The sequence below is a fragment of the Barbatula barbatula genome, assembly GCF_947034865.1.
Source record: "Barbatula barbatula genome assembly, chromosome: 6".
NCBI lineage: Eukaryota > Metazoa > Chordata > Actinopteri > Cypriniformes > Nemacheilidae > Barbatula > Barbatula barbatula.
In genome coordinates this window covers 23,371,735-23,395,169 of record NC_136765.1, presented here as the reverse complement: position 1 = coordinate 23,395,169, position 23,435 = coordinate 23,371,735, and the positions used below count along the sequence as shown (strand labels likewise).

At 40.4% G+C, this 23,435-nt stretch overlaps 1 protein-coding gene across 3 annotated transcripts in view; it reads right to left on the bottom strand.

Moving 5' to 3' along the window:
• Positions 1–23,435, bottom strand: part of kiaa0586 (KIAA0586 ortholog) — a 93,628-nt gene that overhangs the window by 27,589 nt on the left and 42,604 nt on the right. For 2 of the 3 annotated variants that reach the window (XM_079458431.1, XM_079458432.1), the window contains exons 14-26: positions 20,206–20,278; positions 18,948–19,235; positions 17,937–18,111; positions 17,668–17,841; positions 10,330–10,526; positions 9,987–10,079; positions 6,857–6,943; positions 4,371–4,543; positions 3,669–3,778; positions 1,766–1,950; positions 1,370–1,517; positions 1,098–1,284; positions 228–439 (exon numbers count right to left, since the gene is read on the bottom strand). In XM_079458431.1, coding sequence (XP_079314557.1) covers positions 228–439; positions 1,098–1,284; positions 1,370–1,517; positions 1,766–1,950; positions 3,669–3,778; positions 4,371–4,543; positions 6,857–6,943; positions 9,987–10,079; positions 10,330–10,526; positions 17,668–17,841; positions 17,937–18,111; positions 18,948–19,235; positions 20,206–20,278 — 2,102 coding nt within the window. Of the gene's footprint in view, positions 1–227; positions 440–1,097; positions 1,285–1,369; positions 1,518–1,765; positions 1,951–3,668; positions 3,779–4,370; positions 4,544–6,856; positions 6,944–7,339; positions 7,397–9,986; positions 10,080–10,329; positions 10,527–17,667; positions 17,842–17,936; positions 18,112–18,947; positions 19,236–20,205; positions 20,279–23,435 lie in introns of all 3 variants that reach the window. The other variant, XM_079458430.1, reaches the window with a different exon arrangement.

Here is a 23,435-nt window from a genome sequence, read left to right as displayed (position 1 = left end):
TGGTTTCATTTTTGGGCCACGTGGCATTTGTTTATGTTGAACTATAGTGTGCTTGATCTAGCATTTTAGGGACTATATGTTACAACCACTGTGTCTCTTCAAAACACACACTGTGCGCTGAAACATGTGGATTGGTACTTGCCTTAGAAGACAGCTCCCTACACGGTGAGGCAGCTAGGGACTAGGGATTAACTAGGGATTGGGCAGAGATTTTGCGTTGAGCGTACCTCTGACTGCCGCCATCTGGCCGTGACTGAACAACAGCTCTCCCTCTGAGATGTGTCTGGCTGCTGTCTCGGTCTCAGTCACTGTATCACTGGAACTGGTCCTGCTCTCCTCTGTGGAGGAGGATTCAGACTCAGCAGCAGGCGAAGGAAGAGGAGGTGAAACTGTAGGGATGACGGATTCTTCTTCATCCTCTTGGACTACTGACATCACACTGTTTAGACAGAAAGGTGGAGCAAAACAAGCATTACACGCGAGGCAAAACACATTGATAGCAGTATTATTTATTATTCATTTCACATGAAAGTTAGCCAGTCACAATAGAGGTCATTTGCACATAAACCTTTTTAAATTCAGACTTTTTTATAAAATGGGATGGTAACTAAAACTAAACTGTGATTGTGACAGGTATAAATACAAGATTATAAAATGGACAAAATACAACTAAACTGTAGGTTAGTCGATTTAAGTCAAATATGCGCTTTTGCTTTTTGAGTACTTCAATGTCGGAGAATAGGGATTGATATCAAATATATCTTAACGTCAGCGGGGGGCACTGTGGGCCAACAAATTTCATCCGTCCTGCACATCATGTCCAAATATCCTAAACCTAAAAGGTTGAAAATACTAGCACAACTTGTTTGTGTTACTGCAAAAAGTAAACAAAGGATTTCAAATCAAACAAGATATCACAAATCCACTTTAAAGCTGCTGTAAGTATTTTCTAATGCCGCCTACATTGTTCTGTAAACTTTTTGAGGAGGGACTCATGTATGAAAAATCTGTAGGCCTACGTATGAAAAATTGAAACAAGCAAGTGTGTGTTTTTTGCTCTGCATTAGGATCAACAGTGAGAATAAAACATGGCGTACACTGGAGGAGGCTGCTCCTCTTCTCTCTCGCTGTGTGGCACTTCCTCCTGCAGGGGGAGCTCTGGATGATTCGGCGGGCTGGCTGACTCTGGACTCTGACTGGCAGGAGGAGGAGAGGGTGTGTTCACCCTGATGGGAGACGGGATTGGTGTAGAAGTCGGTGTGTCCACGGGAATTCTAGCTGGACCTGAGACAAAGACAGAAACGTTTAGGCTTGACTAATGCATGTTGGGAGCGTGATTTGTTAGTCATAAAATGTATGATATGAAGACCTGGTGGAGTTAATTCCTGAGGTCGGTTTTCTTCAAGAGACAAAGCTGTAGAAGGATGATCGGAGAGATCAGGGGTTCTGACAGGAGATGGAGGCTCTTTAAGGACGGGTTCAGGTGTGGGTGCTGGTGTTGGCACTATTGTCACCTCCTGCAATATTAAAAACTGAAATGTATTATCTTAAGCACATTCAAATAAGAGTTTGCAATAAAGCTGCTATGATCTTAAACTATGAATGCAATTTTCAAGCCATTGAAAACAACGGTTAACAAAATAAATATTTTGACATTTCTCAAACTATCTTTTTTGTGTTCCACCGAAAAACACAACAAGTCTTGTGAGATTGTGGCATATATATTTGCAAATGGACTCAAAAGCTGTCTTTGTGCATGCAGTACCTCCTGTGTGCGTGTTCCCTGTGTTTGAGCGGGTTCAGCAGGGACTCTCTGGGTCTCTCTCTGTCCCAGCATCAGAGCAACGGTTTCGGTCAGCACCTCATTCACACACTCCCTTATGAGCTCAGAGTCCACCGGTACCCCTGCATCCACAAACAACTGCAGACCGGCCCCTCCGGCTGTCTCCACTATAACACAACAACACAAACAGCCACATTCACCCGATGAACATGGGGCACAGCACTGACCAGCATCATGGAGACCAGTATCTCCATATTTTGTGATTTTTACAATAAATCATTATTATAAGTCACCCTTTATGTTTATCCCTGGGTTTTTGCAAATATCTAAGCAATAAAATGTATTAAACAATTGAAAAAAATAATTGATTAAATACTACTTCCTGAAAAACTGTGAATTTGGACATGGTTTTAGATGAACAGCGACGATATAAGTGTTTACATGAAAACAGTTATGAACAGGCAAACAATAATTATTATTATTATTAACTGTTGCTCAAATAAAATGAAATAAAATCATTTTAAATATGCAATAACTAAATAAACAAACAGTGGCTTGTTAAGTTAGTCTTTTGAAATGATATATAATCATATTTTTTATATTTTAACAGTCAATAAAAACAGTCACGCACCACAGACCCTATTCCTAACCTAGAGTTATTTTAGCTTTCTGTCTTTCTTTTGTCATCGCACCTGTAACTTTGTCAAAATAGCAAAAGAAAAAATAAATGAAATATATTTGACTGTATACGTATGCATACCTCTGAAGCTAAAAACAGTCGTGTGTGTGAGACTTCTCACTTTCAGATACCTTAAAGCGAAATGTTATGATATATATACCACAACCCCAACGATATTTTCGGCTTGGTATAGATTTACATCAAGTTGGTATCATTTAAACAGACAACCCTCTTAACATTAACTGCACATACGCAGAATAATTGCATAATGCATAAAATGTCACGTCAACATTTCCATGAATTATTCCTACAGATTTAGTGCGTTTTTGACAGCGAAATAATTTACAACAACCTCTCAAACTATTCTGAATTCTTGCACCCGTAAGCATTTCGGACCGGTGCTATTAAAAAGCTAATATACAGAACTGACATTTTTGGCAGAGGTCCTCGTTTCCTTTATTCTAAGGCCAAGCGTTCAAACTGAACTACACGAGGAAGAGTCTGTGCAGGCTGAATATGCTGACGACAGTTTGCTCGCGGCAGACTCGTAAGCCTCCTCTGCATATTTGATACATCATTGATCTTTCTATTAAACGAAAGCGAGAATTAATGAGGCAGGACCTCCGCGCTGGCTGAGCACAAGTGACGCGACGCAGACAGCGATGGAGCGAAGGAGGAGTGAAGCGCCTGAGGACAAGCCATCGCACTTTAATTGGGAAATACTATCTCGCTGACATTCTTGACAAACGTGCCGCTCATCTCCGACGACACTATGAATCAAGTTATGAGTTTGTTGAGTGGAACGTGGTGCAGCTCCGCCACACTTACTGTTTTCTGTCAGCCTTTATTAATCGTGTTGTTGGTTTTTAACATTCTTCGGAGGCGACGGTATATTAGTGATGATGTATGACGGCTGAAGAACAGACTGACAAACTTCAGCGCTTAACGTGAGAGATTTTAAATGTGACAGCAAACTCACACGTGACTTTGTGGATGTAGTTGAGCGGTGCGTGTGAAGTGACTTGCATTACTTTGGGATGTTGCATTAAGTGCAGTAGTGGCAAAAAGCGAATGTAGTTATTTGTAAATGCAGAACGTTTGATGCTTGACCGCTAGATACAATGATTCAGTCATCTATTAGCACTGTACTGTTTGCGCATATTATTTTTACCTGCGAGATACATTCATTCGGTTTGAACTACTCACCTATATCTGACGTCACGCTATTCTCAAGCTCTGATTGGCTGGCTGGATCAGCCTGGACAGGCCGAGGGAACATTTCAGTTATCATTCTGGCCATGAGCTGTTGCTCCACCCTGTGAGACAAACGACAATACAGCGCCTACCTGTTAGCACACAATGATGATGATGGCTTGATATGAACCATCTAGTTACATATTTTTTATTCTGTTCTAAAAAAAGCAATCACAATTAGATTAGGCAAAAATATGTTAAAATATATGTCAAAATCTTGAATAACGTATTTAATAATGTTTATTTTGAAATAAACTTCATTCTTTTAAAATAAAATAACTTTAATTTAGCCCATTGGCAGATATTTTCTCAATGTAAGCACAGACTGACTTAATTATTTAATTTTGACATCAATATGTTAACATCAAAATCATTTGTGTCTTGTTTTAAGAGTCTTTGATTTAATTTTAAGATATTTGTGCAAGGCAAAAAATGTATTGCCGTGTTATTTACTCATTAATATATAACATTAGCAGTTATATGACCTCTGAATGAACAAAAAATGAACCAACATTTAGTTACAATTCAACGACTAGACATGCAGGTATAGTTTGCAATCTATTACTTATACAAAACTACAGCCCAATTCATTTTGATAATTGGATAATCTAAACGTTAAAATAATGACTGACTGATATTTGTAAAGAGTCTCACCAATCCACAAGTCTATTCTCGAGTGTCTCTCTCTGCTGGATGGTGTTGAGAACGGGCTCTGTGAGCGGGGTGGACCGGTGAGGCTGTGGAGGAAACGCCGGGCCATGATACAGAGCGCAGGGAGGAGACGGAAATCCATTCAGCTCTACAGGAGAGTCTCCGACACATGTTTCCTGAAATCAACACAAGAATCTTATACATGAATTATCATACACATCGGCCAAAAAACAGTATTCACTGACGCTGCCAAAATATCCTTGACAGCTCACAAGATCAGACATTTAACTTTCATCACAAAATGACACAAATGTGTGCAATAACGCCAAACATATGTTAGTCTGCAACGGTCGCAACAGAAAGAGAAGCTGTGGAGAAGAAGGATATTTGTCTTATATCATTTCATCCCTAGCTCTGCGGGCCGGATTTCAGCATTTCGGTCACTGGTTTGGATATTGTTCAGATTCCTTTGGCCCGGGCTCAGGAAGGTCTGTGAAAGATGCCATTAGCTCATTTCCAGTGGCCAGGAGCCAGAGAAAGAGAGAAGTACATTTCGCCAGCCGGCGCTGGGCCCGGATGAGGTTTACGGCTTCATCAAAACAGACCCGGCCAACGCTAAAGCTCTAGAGACTTAGAGGAGTGACATTTAGGAGCTGCCAATGATCTGAGGCTGCAGTCCAAAAGAGAGTAAGGGTGTGATCACAGGGCCTGCTGTAAAGTTGCTGTGGCCTTAATTCGGTCGTTTGGAAAACTCTGAGTGGGCAAAAAACACGCCAGTCCTCAATCACAAAAACGTAATTACAGGCAATTTCTGTGCAAAACACTTGTTTTTTTATTGCACTCAATGTTTATATTCCTGGACTCGTAACTGATCTCAACTGCCATGCAATAAGACTGGAGAACTCGCTGATTAAAATCACATCAATGAAAAAGACACCAAAACACTTTCCTGTAGCTCAGTGGTAAGAGCATTGTGTTAACAACGCAAGGTTGTGGGTTCGATTGCAGATACCTATGTAAAACGTATAGGATAATGTTACGTTACATTACGCTTGTAGTATTCGACCAATCACGTGGCACTGGTTGACTGGCCAATCATAGTACACCTTACGCTTTGTAAAAAATCTTCGCGTTTCAGAGAGGCGGAGCATACAATCATGCACGTAATGTGTAAAATACAGTGTTTTTGAATCTTCAATCGTGTATACACATTGCATTACATCTAAAACAAATGATAATTGTTTTAGCCGTGTCATATGACCCCTTTAAGCTAATTCAGTTAGCCTCTCTATCGCTCCCTCTGTTTGAAACATAAAAATCCTCTAGCCCAGATTGTATATCAACAATAACAATACATTTGTTTTATATAACGCCTTCATAGCAGCTTCTCAAGACACTTTACACAATAAAAATTATAGTAAAAATATTGATCACATTATAAACAAACCATGGTACAAAATGGTAAACCCATCAGAAAAACAAATTACTATGATGAGAAAGCCAACAGATCGCAAACGTGTCTGTCGGACAGCTAATAGACCAGCTTTACAAACACACGCAAACAACGTAGACAGATAGTGAGGGATTTTAACAAAATAATAAATCAAAAATCCTGCAAACAGTCTCTTGAGCAAAACCCTTTATTCTAATACTCAACAAATACCTTTTCTTCAAAAAACAAAACCTGTCAGCGTACATTCTCTGTTAACCTGAGATAAGATGAGCCCTCTGTGGTGGTGGTGGGCTGCTGGAACCAAAAGGGGGCACTGTGGAACAGCTCATGTCATTGGTGAGCACACCCCCACAGATTCATAATTCTCATTTGAAACGCTCTTTTTTCCCAGCAAAAGCCTGTGAGAACAACACCGATTTGCCTTCCTCTCCCGTGCCTTCTCTTCCAGCCTAATGACTGCCATGCCATTTCTATGCTAACTGTCGCCTTGCCCTTGTACGACCGTGCGGTGCAATCGGCCTAATGCCCAATACGCTGGGTGTCCTGTGCAGCTTGTTAGTGGTAAATATAAGGGGCTTACGGCTCCACGTGAATGCTTGAGTGAGCTGTGACATGAGCGGAATTGTTAACCAGGGTTGCCGTAAGGGGAACAAAAAAGACATGCAATATGCACCACATCCCTTCAATATCAATCCACCCGAAAGGCCAAATCTCATTCGATCTTTTTTTTCCGGGGCGTGTAAAATGTCCTTATTTTAAACTCTCATTTGTTGGCTGGTCTCTGTTAATTAAAGAGAGCGATTCTCCTTCACCCTTTGGCTCTGAAAACCTCATTATCGGAGCACCGTGCCACCAATTTTTCCAAGATGGAGGGATTTGGAATATTTGTGTTTTGGTCGCATGAGAATCAGAACGATGAAGGAATCGTCAGGCGGGCCGACATTCTCAGGGTGGACACCAGGCCAGTGAAATGACCTTTATAGCGGTGGCGTGTATTGGTGGTGACTCACTGAAATGTGCTTTTAATTGAATGTACCTGGCTGATGTCGGCTACCTCCAAGAAATTGGTTCCAGGAAAGACATTTTCCTCCTCGTCTTCGCGAGCGTGCTGTTCCTCCTCGGCCTGTGAGACGAGAAATTAAGACAAAGGTCAAGAAGCTATGCGGCATCGGCAGATTACAAATTTCATTAACGGCTTTGAAGATTAGAAACATGTCTCTCAAAGGAATAGTTCAAGGCAAAAATTTAACTTTTGTAATAATGTGCTGACCCTTTTTTTGTCACAAACCTGTATACATTTCTTTGTCGCGCTGAACACAAATGAAGATATTTGAATGAAAGTTTGTAACTAGTCAGTGGTTTTGAGTCCAAACAATGGAAGCTAATGTTGTTTGGTTACCAACTTTCTTCAAAATATCTTCCTTTGTGTTCTGCAGAAGACAGGTTTGGACTGACATGAGGATGAATAATGGGATGAACTATCCCTTTAATTCCAAAAAGACATTTCCTTTAGAAGCACCTTTATCCTTGATGCACGTCCTGACACACCTTCGGTGAATCCTCCAATGACTGCTGACTACACACACACACAACAAAATGCCTGTCACTTCACCAACATCAGGCCTCTAATCTCATTACAGAAAGGACGAGACATTGTCCTTAGGGGACATCTCTACGAAGTATCCATGAATTGCTTAAGCACACATGTGTGAGGTGTGCGTGTGTACGAAAAGGTAAAAATCACTCATCCGTTTTTCACGTCTTTGTCTCATACAGCTTGGCCTTGTCTCTATGGTAACCGAGAGAATCAGTCTGCTCATATGAATGAGAGGTATGAGATTGCCGAGTATGGAGACGTACGTGTTGTATTAGACTGTATTTTCGTAGCTTTTTTGCTACGTTTATAATGACCAATTAATCTATACAGTAGCTCCTGTATAGTGTTTGGTCAATAGTGATTGTGAAAGTGAAATTAGCAAGGCTTTTAATCGATTTGGCGACATTGAATGGATGACTGTACATTATCCCGGTCCTGCTTGGTTTGTGTTTCATTGTGTAAGAGAGTCGGCATGCACTGCATCTGAGCTGCTGTAAGCCGCAGGACTGCAGCAAATGCGGCGCGGTGAACTGCGAACGTACACTTTTACAATTCAGCTCACACACAGTTGCACAATCACACCTGCACGCAAACATTAATTCATGTCTGTGCACATGCTCACAGGGTGTTTTTGCTTCTAGATTTCAAATTATGGCGACAATACAAAATGCGTAATCGCGTAAAACACCTCTTAACGTAATTAAGAAAAAAATCGTTATGTTACAAGTGCAAGCAATGTGAACTTTCTGAAGATGTTTAGTGGGAACGGGGAAGCAGTCAAATTTAATTCCTCCCATCTGACAGGCCTCGGGAGAGACGTGAATTCAATGCAAAACTTAAAGCCTGTTGGTGTATTTGTGGCGTTGTGAGACTGCATCTGTGAATCTATATATGTGCTGTGTGTATTTGTGTGTGTGGTTAGCGGCTGTGGTCTGCCAGGCTGATGAGTCATGGGCATTAACCAGGCAGAGAAAGTGATGAATTTAGCCATGCTGCTATAGTGCCAGGGGTTGGCAGAACTGAACACCGCTGTGCGGCACCGGGCAGACGATTTGAGACGTACATAAATACACACACACATATTCACAAGTGTTTTCTGCTTCACACTTCATACAAGATGTGAACTATCAAAAATCCTTAACCATTGTAAATCCCTGTAAGGCAAGGGTCTCGTCATGCGTTTTATTTAAATGCAGTGGTGTTTTGAAAATAGAGAAAATTCAGAATCCAATACTCAGAACTGAAAGAAAAGGCAGTAACACGTGAATTCATTCATACGGTTCATACAGCAAGTGTTACGTTTTATACCGAACTATACAAAAAGACAACAAAATGGAGTGGGAGTTCGCTCTTAAAGGAATAGTTCAGGCAAAAATTGCGGAAATGTTGTCATCATTTGCTCACCATCCAGTTGTCACTAACCTGTATACATTTCTGAACACAAATGAAGATATTTAAATGAAATTTAATAACTAAGCCGTTTGATTTCCGTAGTAGGACAAAATACTACTATGGGAGTCAACGGGGACCCAAAAAGGCTATTCCTTTAAAGATTGTTGCAGGCTCAACACAATTATATCTTATATCCGACACCTCTTTCTACCAGCTATTCGCACTAAATATATATTCAGTAAAGATTCAAATTAAGCAGTTAAATTCATTTTAACAGTCCTAAAGTTGTGAACTGTAGATGCTTAGTTCAAAAAATATGTCTCTAACCTTGATACAATACAAAGAAACCTCCACAAACGTATCACAAAACTCAATTGATTCCAATATAAATGTTAAATCTGTTGTGCGGTTCTTTCCAGACAGCTGTAATGATTACTATGATGCTAACAGCAGCAGGCAGAGCACAGAGCGTCTTTGTCCTCCCAAACGCTTGCTCACAATCCTCTGACACAAAGAATTGAAGCTGCATCTGTTGCCTAGCAACCAGATGTGAGCAGCCGAGGTCGGTTTTGGAGGAGTGAGAGCAGAAATCGCTGCCGGCAAAGTCCCCTCTGAATCATTATGAATTCAGCCCCATGCACGCGGAGAAACGCACACACCTCATCCATCTTCATCCGCTCGAGCGCATTCTGAGAGCACAAGCGCACGTATGCGAGCGCAGGGCTTGGCAAAAATCAATGGCGGAGCAATGAGAAATGCAAACCGTGAACAAAACTGGCCCTTATAGAAGAACAGCACACTGGAACACGGCCAAAATCTAATGGTATAAGATCCATCTATCCCTTCTCTGAATGGAGCAAAGACCAGCTGGAGGTCCTCTGGCCATGGACAGCACATACAAATGTTCAAAGAGAGCACATTCTAAATGTACCATCCATCTCATTATCTCAATATTCATAATATTCATCCGTCTGCAGAAATATTAGTGATGGCTCTGCTACAAAAAAGCATATCGCTCTCGTTGATGGATAGAAAGAGATAAAAAGAAATACTGAAAACAGGAATGACAACCAACCGCATTAACCGCTAGCGATCATTGCTATGCGTTTCTGTATGACCAATTTCATTTGCAAATAATGTGAATTCGGCTTTCTAATTTGTGTTGTTTGTGATTTACATCAATGATGGGCGGAGGAAGGATGGGATCAGCTGAGATCAACGGAGCCGGTCCGCTGCACAAGACGCTCTCAATGTTCACACCAGGCTGGACCTGCAAACAAAACAGGTGATGCAAATGCCATTTGAATTCACAAGATAATAAATGCAAAGGGTATCAGTGTCATTTTGGCCCACTGCGAAAGGAAAATACTGTGCGAATCTACAAATACAAAAGATATTTGATGATCAGTAAGCATCTATGTGAAATCTACTGCTGGAATTGCTCGAACACAACAGTGCAGTTCTTTCTGTTTAAATGCATTGAAAATACAGTGATATCAAAGTTCTACTGTAACTCTCACCTGTATTTCGAGATGCGGGCGGCGTTTCTTTGGTTCCGACAGGACCTCCAGTAAGATGGTGTTGGGCTTCCGAATGACTGGAGCGGTTTTGGGTTCAGCGATGGTTGTAGGTGGGAAGGAAGTTGTTACCATCGGGGTTTTGTCCCTGATGGTGATCTGTGAAGGCACTGGGCCTTGGCCGTCCACTCTGGGTTTACCTATAAAGACAGATACAGAGCGGGGTAGAGATTAAAAATCTGAGCTAGGATTTGAAAGGTTAGAGATGTGAATTTTACAATGGGCTCTCCATAAACTGTCATTACGGCTTGTGTTGTGAACATTGACTGGTTAGTTTTGCATCTAGGTCCCTTTGTGAAGTTTAATTAAATAGCACTTCTACAATTTCGCATTGTTGAAAAGCAACATGCAATAAACGAATCAACAGATATGGGAAGAATAATAACTTATAAAGAATGGGAAATTATATTATACTGTATTGCTGTATGTAGAGCTGAAAAATAGTTTTTCAGTTTTTCTGAATTTTACAATTTTTACTATTAAGTAAAATTATAATTTTTGTTTCATTCTGTGAACTATGCAATCGTGTCAACATATCTCCTAAATTCAAAATAAACAGAATTTGCAGACAAAATACAAAAAGAAAAGATGCAGTATTTGCAGATCTTGAATACTGCAAAGAAAGCAAGTTCATATTCATGTATAAACAACACGATACTAATGTTAACATGTATTTTATGATCAGTTCAAAAGTGAGTATATGACGCAAAACCTTCATGTGTCTTGGCATTCTCTTAGTCTTTCGCATTGCTGTTGGTTCTTTCAGACTATTGTCATGAATAATTATACGTAGGTTTGTGTTTATGCACATTGCAGAACTTCACAATAAAAAAACATCTGCTGAATGACAAGACTTAAAAAGGATGCAGTTCTCGTGCACTGGGGATATCTGTCTGCGGAATTTAAGGGACTGCATTAAACCGAGAGTAAAATTTAGACCCCTGTCTCTCCCGCAGGATACAAGAGTGGATTAACAACACAATTAGACAGACGAAAGCTGCTCCTGCCAAACCCCTGAAGTCTGCACATCCATCGGCCCAATGCAGCAGAGATAACATCTACACGCTGTTTACAGGCAAAGACACAGCGAGACCCCAATACTCACGCAAGAGGGATATTAAAGACAGACACACTCCTGCGGATGAAGCCCACACACACACTCATTACTTCACCTCTCAACACACTTCAGTGTGATTGTAAAGGACATTCACGGTACTTCAAACAGCCCTGTCTGTCCAAAACCTATTCGCACACATCTGGTAAAGCGGAAGGCAAGCGTCTGTTCTGTAACGGTACCAAAAGACAAAAAGGTTCAGCCAGAGTGCGTTAGAGGTTTGTGTCATCCCTGTTTGCGGGAAGGCAGATTACGGACACGCACGCCCCATTACAGAGACGCAAGTCTGGACTCGGCACATTAACGGCGAACGAGGAGGCTTGAATTAGCATAAATCTGCTGCGAGCACAGCAATCTGTTTTCCCCAGCCTTCCATGCAAAGCAGGGGAAACATAAGCTTTACGATTTCCATAATTTGGCTGAAGGGCATCCAAACAGTGGCTCAGGAGCAAGAAGTACTGACTCATCTGGAATGCACAAATAGTTCTGATAGCAAACATGTGGGCTGCGCTTGCAGGACTGCAGACGGAGGAAAGACATTTGTATTCCACAACCTAGAGAGAGAGAGAGAGAGAGAGAGAGAGAGAGAGAGCGTGCGAAATACGAAACGAGATCGGACAGATTAGCGCAGTGATGGACGACGAGAGGGTATATGGAGAGATGCTATTATGGCGAACCAGAGAGGCCGCCAGGCATGCGAGGAAACGAAGACCAGAATCGGGAAACAGAATGAACTTCCCTTTTTTCCTCAAAATGCACGGGAACACATCCAGGAACGTGTAAATCACAGATTTTATCAGACCTGGGGCCTTGCTGTGCAGGTCAGTGGAAATAGAAAAGAGGTTATGATGGTTAAAGTCCCAGTGAAATTAAAACTGAGTATTCTTATTTTTTCATGAAACATTGAAGCGTTTAGAGCTTAGCAATGTGTGTCATTTTCCTTAAAAAATTCGAGTACCCTCATAATCTTCAGTCAAAACCTGAAATGACAATCCATCTCAAATGACGTAAAGTAGACGGCTTGGCCGGAGCATCCGTTAACTCCTCCCCTTCAACTGTCTATGGCTGAATCCGAAATGGTATACTTCCTTACTATATAGTAGGCATAAAGCAGTAGCCGAACGAATAGTATGTCAAATTGTCAGTATTCACAAAACAGTAGGTGAGAAATACCCGGGTGGTGTACCGTTTCTCGTGAAATTTTGACGTACATATACTAATGTTGCGTCCGAATACGCCTACTTAACTACTATGTAGTAGAAGAAAACAGTACTTAAACAGAGTACTATGTCCGAAACGTTAGTATTCATAAAATTCCCGGATGGCTTACTGGTTACGCCCAGATTCTGAAGCACTCAGCGACGGACACTCCAGATACTTTTATATCCCATGAGCCCACGGGACAGAATACTACGCGCAGCCTGCAAAACAGTCTCAGGCGACTTTCATGTACAATTAAACATATTGCTAATTATTGTAAAGCCAATGTAACATTAACATTGACCTCGCTTTGTTCTTACATTGACCGTGTGTTATATTGTTTTAAAATAAGCCTTAAACAAATTAATTACTACAATTAAATTACATATTTATCCAATCGAAAAATGAAGAGACGTGTAAAAAACACTTTAGAAAAGAACAGATGAGGAAGAGTTAAAGTTAAACGAGAGAGCGTGGTCGAATAACGTCCATCTTAAAACATACTTTGCACATAATAAAGGCCACAGAAGAGATTTTCTCAGGTTGTTTTTAATACTGTAATAGAATGCATATTGAAGCGACGTATCTACGTGAGAGGTATCAACCAATAGGCAGCCGTTTACAGTCTGTTACAAAAAGAACATTCAATTGGCATACTCATTCTTTACAATGGAAGCGTGCAAGGGCCTGTTATTGCCGAAATTTAACTGATAAAACGCATTGCAAAATCACAGAGCTGCTGTATTCCATTCAATAATTTACTTGAATCAAAAGCATATAGCCCGACAAGGTAAAAAGCTCTGAATGTGCTGTACTTGCGCTTGCCATTACATCACATGGCTAATCTCTGGCCCACCCTCTGGTACAGTAGGTGGCGGACATGCACCTTAAACGCAAGTTACCACCCGCCATTGAATAAGAACAGAAGAAGAATTATGTCATATGATCACGTCAATATGGCGTACGACGGCAGGCTCGCATTCATAATACACCCATTCATTCAAAACAGTACGTACCCATTCAGCCCTCCTTAAGTAAGTACATACTAAAATATTACCTACTCATTGAGTATGCCAGTATTCCTATTCAGCCAACCTCAATGCAACATCTGTTTTATTACATCCAATCAATTTGCAGTGAAGAACGCAAGCCACGCCTACTCATTTTCTCCTTTGAAATTGCTTTTCACAATGTGTCAGAATACGGAAGTAAAAACGATCGCAACTTCCCGTTCACAGGGACTTTAGGAAAACAGAAAAAGCACCAAAGTGTGTGTGCGCACGCTGCGTCTTCTGCAACCGCACGCAATTAAGATGCAACAAATGAAGTCACGTCTTCACCGCGGGCGACAACATGGGCAATTTCTCTTTCAATCAATAAACTATAAGCATTCACCCCTGAGACAGCAAGACACTGTGAGCTCAAGCTGCTCAGTGCCTGCGTGCAAGAGAAGGGAAACAGGCAAATTAAGAGTTTCAGGAATTTCTTTATCAATGACATATTTTCATTTCAATTACTTAAAGTAATGCAGATAATAATAAAAAGCCCTTCGAAGGTCACAAAGAAATGCAAAAACAACCATTATAAAGAAAATATATGTTATAAAAACTTCACTGTATAAAAAACATCACATTCTGTGAAACACCCAAAGCCCTTAATCACTGCCGGAGTTAAATTGCCTGCCATGTGCTCCTCTCCGCAGAGCAGAACCGGCTAAGCAGATTTACCGAAAGCTTTCCGTGTGACTGTGACTCGGGGGCCGTCTGCGGATGAGGCGTACGGAACATCTGCACCAGATGAAAGTCTCGCTCTCGGCCCCCATGGGGCGCCCTGCAATTCCCACTGTCCTCCCCGGAGAGTCACGGAAGAGGGGAAATTAGGCCAGCTCTAATCTACAGCCCTCCAGAGACCCAGTCTGAGCCTTGGCGAGTCAATCCAATCCAGCCTGGGCCGGTCTGGTACCCTCTACTTTACAGATACCCCGCAAAACAGTTTTTAATGAGAGTCTGCAACTTTCACACATTCAGTGCGACGAGAAATAGGACTGCCGCAGGGACAACACCGGCGGACGGTGTATGAACAGATTAAAATGCCGTGGGAATCGCATCGCCTCCAATATCCCCACGAGTGCTAATAAAAGTGATATGCTTCAAATGCTTCAAATGCCGATGAAGGGTGCTAAAGAACTTATGAGGAGATGTGATGCTTCATTTTCATCAGATAGAATTTAGACGAGTCTGATACAACTTGGGGAATGACACAAGTTAATACGACTTTTCAGATCAAAAAGTTGATCATCCAAAATATGAAAAATATTTGTATAGTCACATCTTCTGAAACCTAATGATTCAAAACCGGTTCACACTGAGAACGATAACTGTACGTTTTAAAATGAAGAGTTTAAAAGCTAACAATACAAAGGGGATTTTTTCAGCTCGTAAACCAGTAAACATTGACGCCCGACTAAAAATGTATTCGAATTGAAAGGACTCTCACACTCAAAAGGTGAAACTGTAGTGCACGAGAACAAACAGACCACATTTGCTAATAGCCGTGAATGTCAATATAGTTAGTTATCTTTCTTTCTTGGTGTGAACATGTCTTCAAAAACAATTATTATTATTTGTTTCTCATTAGCCCGCTACACAAAAATCCTGCCGTTTATTAAACAACAAGTGGCATCTCACAGCATATGAACAGCATCACACCTGATAAGGACATCAGTGATATCAGCATCACAGCTACAGTTATGATGCATTCACATCACACTCAAATGACTGTTCTTACCAAATTCTACTCTGAGCTGTTAACATCCAGAAATGATGTTTCTATGGCAACAGTCATAGTGCCAAATGAATCCATGTGGCTATTCAAAGTATTTATTCACCACGCAAGTGTAAAAGCTTTTGTTAAATGTTTAAGAATAAAAAGCACACATTGTCTATAGCAATTAAAACAGCAAATGTCCTTCTGAAACCTCGGATGTCCCCGTTTTTTCAGGAAATGAAAATAAAACGCTATACTTAAACGATTAAATACTGTTTTTTCAAAGTTGACAAACCCTTTTTAATACCATTTCATTGTTAGATATTTGCAAAGCCCAGTGACAAACCTAAAGGATTACTATTGATTTATGGCAAAAAATAAAATAAAGTAATAGAAGTTTACAAAAGGACAAATATGTGTGCATGTACCAAACTACCGTCAAAGACTCGGAAACAGTAGGCCGAGGTACGAGATATTCAATGGCTCCTCCCCCATTTAAAATAGTGAACAGCCATTATCACTTAGTTTCCTTTCCGGTTTAAATTTTAATGAGAAGTGCAGAATGATGTCATCAAAATTCTTTATATATGCAGAAATAAGAGTCTGTTATTATGAATGCCAATATCCTCTTAATCTATAGTTTATAGATGTCCTTAAAGGTATAGCCTAATCTTTAGCCTACTAAAGATATTTGGAAAGATGTTAGCAACTGACATTTCTGGGACATCATTGACTATCATAGTAGGACAAATTTAAGAGGTAGTCAAAGGTTTGAACAGTTGTTCAACCGAACAAAGACGTGATGATTTTTATGGTAGTCAATAATGTCCCAGAAATGTCAGTTGCTAACATTTTCCCAAATATCTTTCTGTGTGTTCGTCAGAATAAAGAAGTCTATACAGGAAGTAAATGATGTCAGAATTCATTCTTTTTTGAGGGGGTGGAGTTAATGCTGACATTAATATTTCAGCTCTATTTCACAACGGTCAATTTAATACAATACCAAATGGCGTGTCTGAATAATTCATAATTCCTACCTAAAATGAACGCAGGATTATTGCTGCGGAAGAAATTCAGGTAACACACTGAATAGTGAGAGGAAGCTGCGAGGTGATATGAGCGTAAGGTAAATTCAATGACACCGTTCAGGGCCACTGCATTGCAGATGTGATTAGCCGAGTCTTTGTTCACTCAAGCGCAGCTCGGATCAAAGGTCAACGCAGCAGACAGACGACAGCCCACAAAACCACCACCTGCCATTTCAACGTCCGCCGTTCTCTGCCATTTCATTTCATTTTCAATAGCCCGAGTCGCAATTCCGGAAGCGTTTGACTATTGTAAACAATATAACCGGAGCAAAGGTGCACAGTCACCGCTATTTATTCGAGCGATACCTTTAATTACCTCCTCGGTCCATTACAGAAAATAATAACGACTCCAATTCAGCGGTTACCCAACTAATGGATTCTTCTGTCGCCAGGAGGTCCAAAAGAAGGGGGGGAGTAGGGTTAATAAAAATAATCTCATAATACCAACACTTTCAAAATGTTTTCAATTGGCTATTTGCAATTACTGCCCTAAAAAAGGCGCCCTCGTAAAGCACGCCGGTGTTTTCATACGCAGGCTAATAAAAAGAATTACCTCCGACTGCACAAGGTCAGAGCGGAGATGGAGGTTGCGGTGATTTGAACTGGGAAAATGGGAGCGCGATAGAAAGCATTAATGTCCCTGACAGTGAAGTGATTAAAAGAGAGCGGTGTTGGAAGGCTTTTTAATGAGTGGAGAGGAAGCCGTAATTAAGAGCTCGACTCGCCGAGCTGCAATGTCTGTCTAATTAAGTCCGTTCTTTAATGCCGCTGCACGCACGCGTCCCGCCTGAGGAGAGACGGTTTTATGACTGCAGCATGAGGAGACTGTCGCAATCCTAGCGTCTTCGTTGCAGAATGGCCAAACGGGATGACGAAAAGCAAAAACTACTCCATATAGTCAAACGACAGGAGATTTATGTCCGAACCTACTTATATTTTCCTACAAAGTTTTTTTTGGGCATCGAAGAGCTGTAATTCTGATGCAAATCGGATTCTCTGAAACCTATTCAATCAGAGGTCAGGAGAGTTGACTGCAAGTAGTTTCGATAACTTTTGTGAATGCAAAGGAGAAAGAGCAGTTGGTGGTCTTTACACACGTTAATGATGGTTTACCTAAGGGTATGGCCATGGGAATGAGGTAGCCGCGTACTGGGGAACCGTGCAGATGGGGCCGGGCGGAGTCACTGGGGCTGAACAGGAAATGAGGTTCAGAGACTGAAGGCTGCGGGGCCGAGACAGCATCCCCAAATGGACTAGTTTGGGTTTTAGATGACTTCATTACAACCCCTATATGAAATAATCGAAAGAGGAGAATTAAACAAAATGGATCATTTAAGGAATGGTTTCCAACTGAAGATTATGGACATATTTCAAGAACTCACCTCTGACGGTCTCTATTACTTTGGGTCGTTGAGTTTTGGATCTAGGTGTGGGGGAAGTGAATCGAAGGTAAGGTCCCTTTTTCAGAGTCCGTCTGTGACCCTCATAGAGAGCTTTCCCGTAAAGCTTGGCCAGATATTCATGATCGTCCTGAGTTTTCACAACCATTGGATGGACCTGATTGAAAAACAAACCATCAATAATGTGGAGAATTATTCAGTATAGAATGATGATACATTATTGCAAACATGTTGAAATACATACAAAAGCATACCATACTATATACTATACTATGGTAATGGTAAATTATATATTTTGACTTTACTCCGACACGACTAAAAAAATAATCCACATACTTGGGTAAAAGCTTATTAAAGCCATGGATCTTTATCGTCAAAATCTCATGGCAACCCCACAGAGCCGCGAACAAAATCCATCACAAACTCTTATAATTGTGTGCCGAAATAACTCGACTGGCTTTACCTTTTACGAAAGCAACAAAAAGCAGTAACTCGCTTCACGCTTGGTAACCTTTCAGATAACCAACGGATGTGTTGCTAGGTTAAGAATCTTCCACAAAGACATTGGCAACAGGGACAGACATTAACCGGACCTGGCGTGCCAAACACAGATAAAGCAGGCCTGTCTATTGTCTTCACACTCTTTATATTTAGTAAATTAGTGTCAGGGCAACATATGTGCGTTCATTTAGAGAAACACCACAGAGATGTAGAGAAGCAACCGCATGGTTGTCCAGATGGACAATTTGGGGAGTGTTGTGAGATGCTGTAGTCAGGTCACGGCGATAAGCAAACAAAAACAGGTTAACAGATTTTCATTTTCGTGATTGCAGACGGATGCTTAGAAGCTAAAACAGCATGCCGCTGCCATAGAATCTGGCAAAAACGAAGTGCCACAATTTCTACTATCTTGAGCTCACAAGGTTTTGGAACAGTTATAAAGTTTGAGTTTTATGCGATCTAAATTCATTAGATAACACTGTGCTTGCTCACCATCTCTTGGTTTAGTTCAGGTTTGGTTCTGACACACACAGTGGGTTGTTTCCCATGCGGCAGTGTGTTTTCCGCCTGTTCTCTTACTGAGCCTCTCAGAGAGGTTTTCTTCTCCGATGCAGAGGTTTCACCTCCTCCTCCTCCTCTTCCTCCTCTTCCTCCCCCTCTCAGTCCAGCCCTGCGGCTGCTCCCGCTCCCCTGGCCCTGCTGCACCATTTTAGTGACTGCAGCATTGTTGCTCTCCACAATCCTCTTCTCAGAAACAGAGCTCTCCCTCGCCAGCTCATCCTGCCAGGAGAGAGAGAGAGGCCACGTTGTAGTCAGAAACGCTTGAAGTGAGCTTTTGTTTAACTCTGGCAATGCCCCTGGTTTTCAACGGCCAAATATTAACGATAAATTCTTCGAAGTTTAAACTTAGGGATGACAATGCCATTATGTAAATGCTATCAAAACATTGGTCTGTTCAGGTATCCCCAAACGTCCAACATCTTTTTATTTGACCAATGGCAGACGAAGAGAGTTATAATCTACAGATGGTTTCATTTTAATAACATAAACAAACGTTATTGCGCATGTTCACTTTTGTGACCCCACCTTAACTTTCTGTACACATTCACAAGCAATAGAGCGCCTGTAGATTATTTCTGATAACATTTAAAAGAAACCGAGAAGAAACTTTTCTTGGCTAAACTTGTCTATGCAATATTTTGAATTTAGATTGCGATACCAAGCTCAACCACTAGTGTACCATACGGTTTGATTAAATGCGACCGAACCACAGGACCCATTCAACAAATTATCAATTTAATAAAATGAACATACAACAATATTCAACAAATAATTTATTGAATACAAAAAACTTTTATTTATTCAATAAAATAATAATACAATTAAATAAATTAAATATAAATATTTATATTATTAGACAGTAGCCAAACACAAACCGGAAGTTAACTGGGGGTGAGGCCCGGGCGTCCGATAAAACGCCCTGTAATAATCTTACCGTTGTGAATGGAAGAAGGTAAGGAGAGAATTTTTGTTACATGTACAACTTGTGTATTTTTAACCAACAAAAGCAGCTTTTAACCAAATTAAAACAAACAAAAGAAAAAAGACAAGCCGTTGAAAATGATTCAAACATTTTAAAACTAAATTCTACAGAAAAAGAAACATCGATGGATTGTGTAAAACCATCCCGACGTATTTTACTTTTACGATAGATAAGGAGACGAGGAGAGAAATGTTTTGTTCAACTCACCTGAATCTCTTTGCCGAGTGTATTTATCCAGGCATCAACTGTCTTCTTTATCCTCAGTTCTTCACTAAGATCTCTATAGGACAAGACACATGACAGAACATCAACATTTAGCAAACGTCCTCAAAGACACGACAGAAACTACAAAAGTGACACAACAACAGAGTCTCATTGTTAAAATTCTGTCATGTTGCTTTAGGCATTTTAGGTCCTTTCAAAGGTTTCGAGAGTAAAGCTGAAACCCTGGCTTGAGTTCAGAGCCAATTTCTTAGAGAAAAATGGCCACACTTTATTTAAAAGTTCTCGCAATATACAAAGCATTAACTAAGACTTTTGCCTTAACAACTACCTTACTAACTATGAATAAGCAACAAATTAGGAGTTAATAAAGTTTAGGTATTGGGTAGGATTAGGGATGTTGAATATTGTCATACTGAATGTGTGCTTTATAAAGCTAAACAGCTTATAATAGGCATGCTAAACAGGAACTAGTTAATAGTAAGAATTGGTCTCTATACTAAAGTGTTACTGAAATAACTTTACGTTGAGGTATGAACCTGTTTTATTACGTTGGACTCAAAATTTACGATCTGTATACGTATCTAAGCATTTTCTTGTATTTCTACATCACAAAATGACTGTATTGGAATCGGCCAGTTAACAATTGAATCACTGACATCCGTTTGTTTAATATCGGAAGATAAAATTAACAGACGTTTAATTTTACCAACTCAAATTATATTGCAAGGTTTCACAAGAACTTTCAGACAGTTTTTCATCTTTTCTATGTTTGAACCTCATTTCTACCATGATTTCCTTAACTGCAAATGATCATGTTTTTATGTTTAAAATATGGTGCATATCTCATATCATCTATAAGCAATAACATAAAAATTTAAACAACATTAACATGTTTATCAGTGTCAGATCATTTCCAAAAATCACTGGTTGTAGAGTTTAGCCTCGATGGAGATGATGGTGTGAATTTCATGAAGAAATACACAAAAACAAATCTTCAAATTCAGTTTCTACATCTCCAAAATAAACACACCAGACATGAATATGTGCAAAAACACATAGTTCCCCCTTACCAATATATTCGTGTGCATAATAATCTCCACGTTCACTTTCTAAACGTTTGAAAAAGTGAATCCCGACGCGGGCTGACATCTGCGAGCAGAGCTAATCTAAATGTAGCAAACTGCGTTCAGAGACGCAGATCATCTTCCAGCGTTTCTCCACAGCACACATTATGTTAATGTCCTGCTGTCTGCTGGCCTGTTAGTCCATCTCTGCATCACTTATTGCACTGTATAAATCACAGAGATGAGGGGCTGAGTGACATTCCCAGCATGCCTCTCGACTGCTGCTCTGAACCACCAGAACCCGACGCATCAACTGTCTTCTTTAAGATCTCTCTCTGAGCTTCAACCCGTAACTCGGGAGCAATCGTGAGGGCTGGTGAAGAGCGCCGGCACAATGGAGTTACGTAGAAGAACACTGCGGATCCAACAGTTTCAAAGGGGATAGGGCGATGCAGAGTGTAGAGGGAAAATGGAGGGTTTGTGAAAGTGAACGCTTGCTGAAATGTGCTTTGATATTGGCATCTGTAGATGTTTTCAAAATCAACTTGTGAGTGGACCGCCTACGATACGAACTTGTTTTTGTAAGGGTTGTATAATCTTGCTCCCGGAGGGCGGCTGTCCTGCTGATTTCAGCTTCGACCCTGATCAAACACCTGTCTGTAATTTTTAAACTAATCTGAAGACTTTGGCTGGTCCAGGTGCGTTTGATTAAAGCTGGAGAGGGACTGGACACCCCTGGCATAGACATACAGTACACTAATTCTTTATTTCACTTTTTTCTCCATAATTTCTGGAAAAAAGCAAATTCATCAAAACATATGAATAAAAGCATCTAAAATAAATCAAAACTGTTATGTTTCAGCATCTTCAAGACATATCTTAGCATCTTCAAAGTTGTCAACCTTTGACTGTAGTTAGCAAACTTCGTTCTCTTGGTATTGTTTCATTCAGCTCGTCTATTCGGGGCTCTTATTGGCTGCTTTTTCTTTCTTATGTGGTCTAGGTCGTGCAGTTTTATAAATAAAATTTTGGTTTTCTTATGAAAGAAACGCCCAATTATATTTTTGTCTTCAAAAGTCATTTTAAACATTTAAGCATACACCTTGAGATTAAAAGATTATTAAGATCATAAGAAACACTTCAGTGTTTATAAAGCGTTATCAAGCGTTTTTCCTCATAAAAAGCATCGCATTTACATTCCTCAGTCGAATTTTAATTGTGTCGTATCTACGTAAAGTGCAAAAAAACTTTAATCTCCAACTTTAGTTATTGTCATAAGCATTGAAAAACCCTTCCCTTATTTACTTGTACATGTGTGTGTTAAAAGGGCCCTCTTGATCTGGATGTGACGTTGGCATTTGATTTAGAAGATGTAACCCTTTATTATTAAGTTATGGACAGTTATGAACAGAGATGTTTTCAACACCTTCAATCTTTAATATGAGACGTTACATTGGCGCCAAAGACCTCTGAAGTGTCAGGAGGGTTTTACCATACGGTCTAAGCTCACTACCAAGCAACACTGCTGTCTAAGTCTAAGAAAAATGCAATAATATACAAAAGAAAAACTATAAATAAGAATGTAAGAAACATTTTTAAATTGTTGCATGTATTGACCACTAGACTCATTATTACCATTAACCAATACACATTTATGAGAGACTTTCTGATAAATCTAGTTTGCTGTATTCTTGCTTGATTTCAATCCGACCGTTCTCTTTCCACACCCTCAATCCTATCCCCCACTCCATCAGAGCTCTCTCTGGTGTGTAAGTGCCATTAGGAAGATACTTTGGATGGTAGCCTGACAGATATTGCACTGCGGCACAAAGGGAAGATATCCAACATGCCTAAAGCCCAGAGAAGGACTGAGGCACTGTCAGGAGAGAGGATGTTTCAGGGGCACAGCGGTGCAAATTCTGGACTAAAATTCACAACAGCTGGCCATAAAAAAAACCACAAAGACAAAGAGAACTGAGCTATGCTGATCCTTACCCAACACCCACTAGAATCACAACAAACACACACACACACACACACAGACTTCCTACACAAGGACTTGCTGATCCAAGAACCGACACAGCTGCCCACAGTACTCAAACAGCCCTTGACACAAACACAGACTCATATCCGAAGACGCTGGCTGGC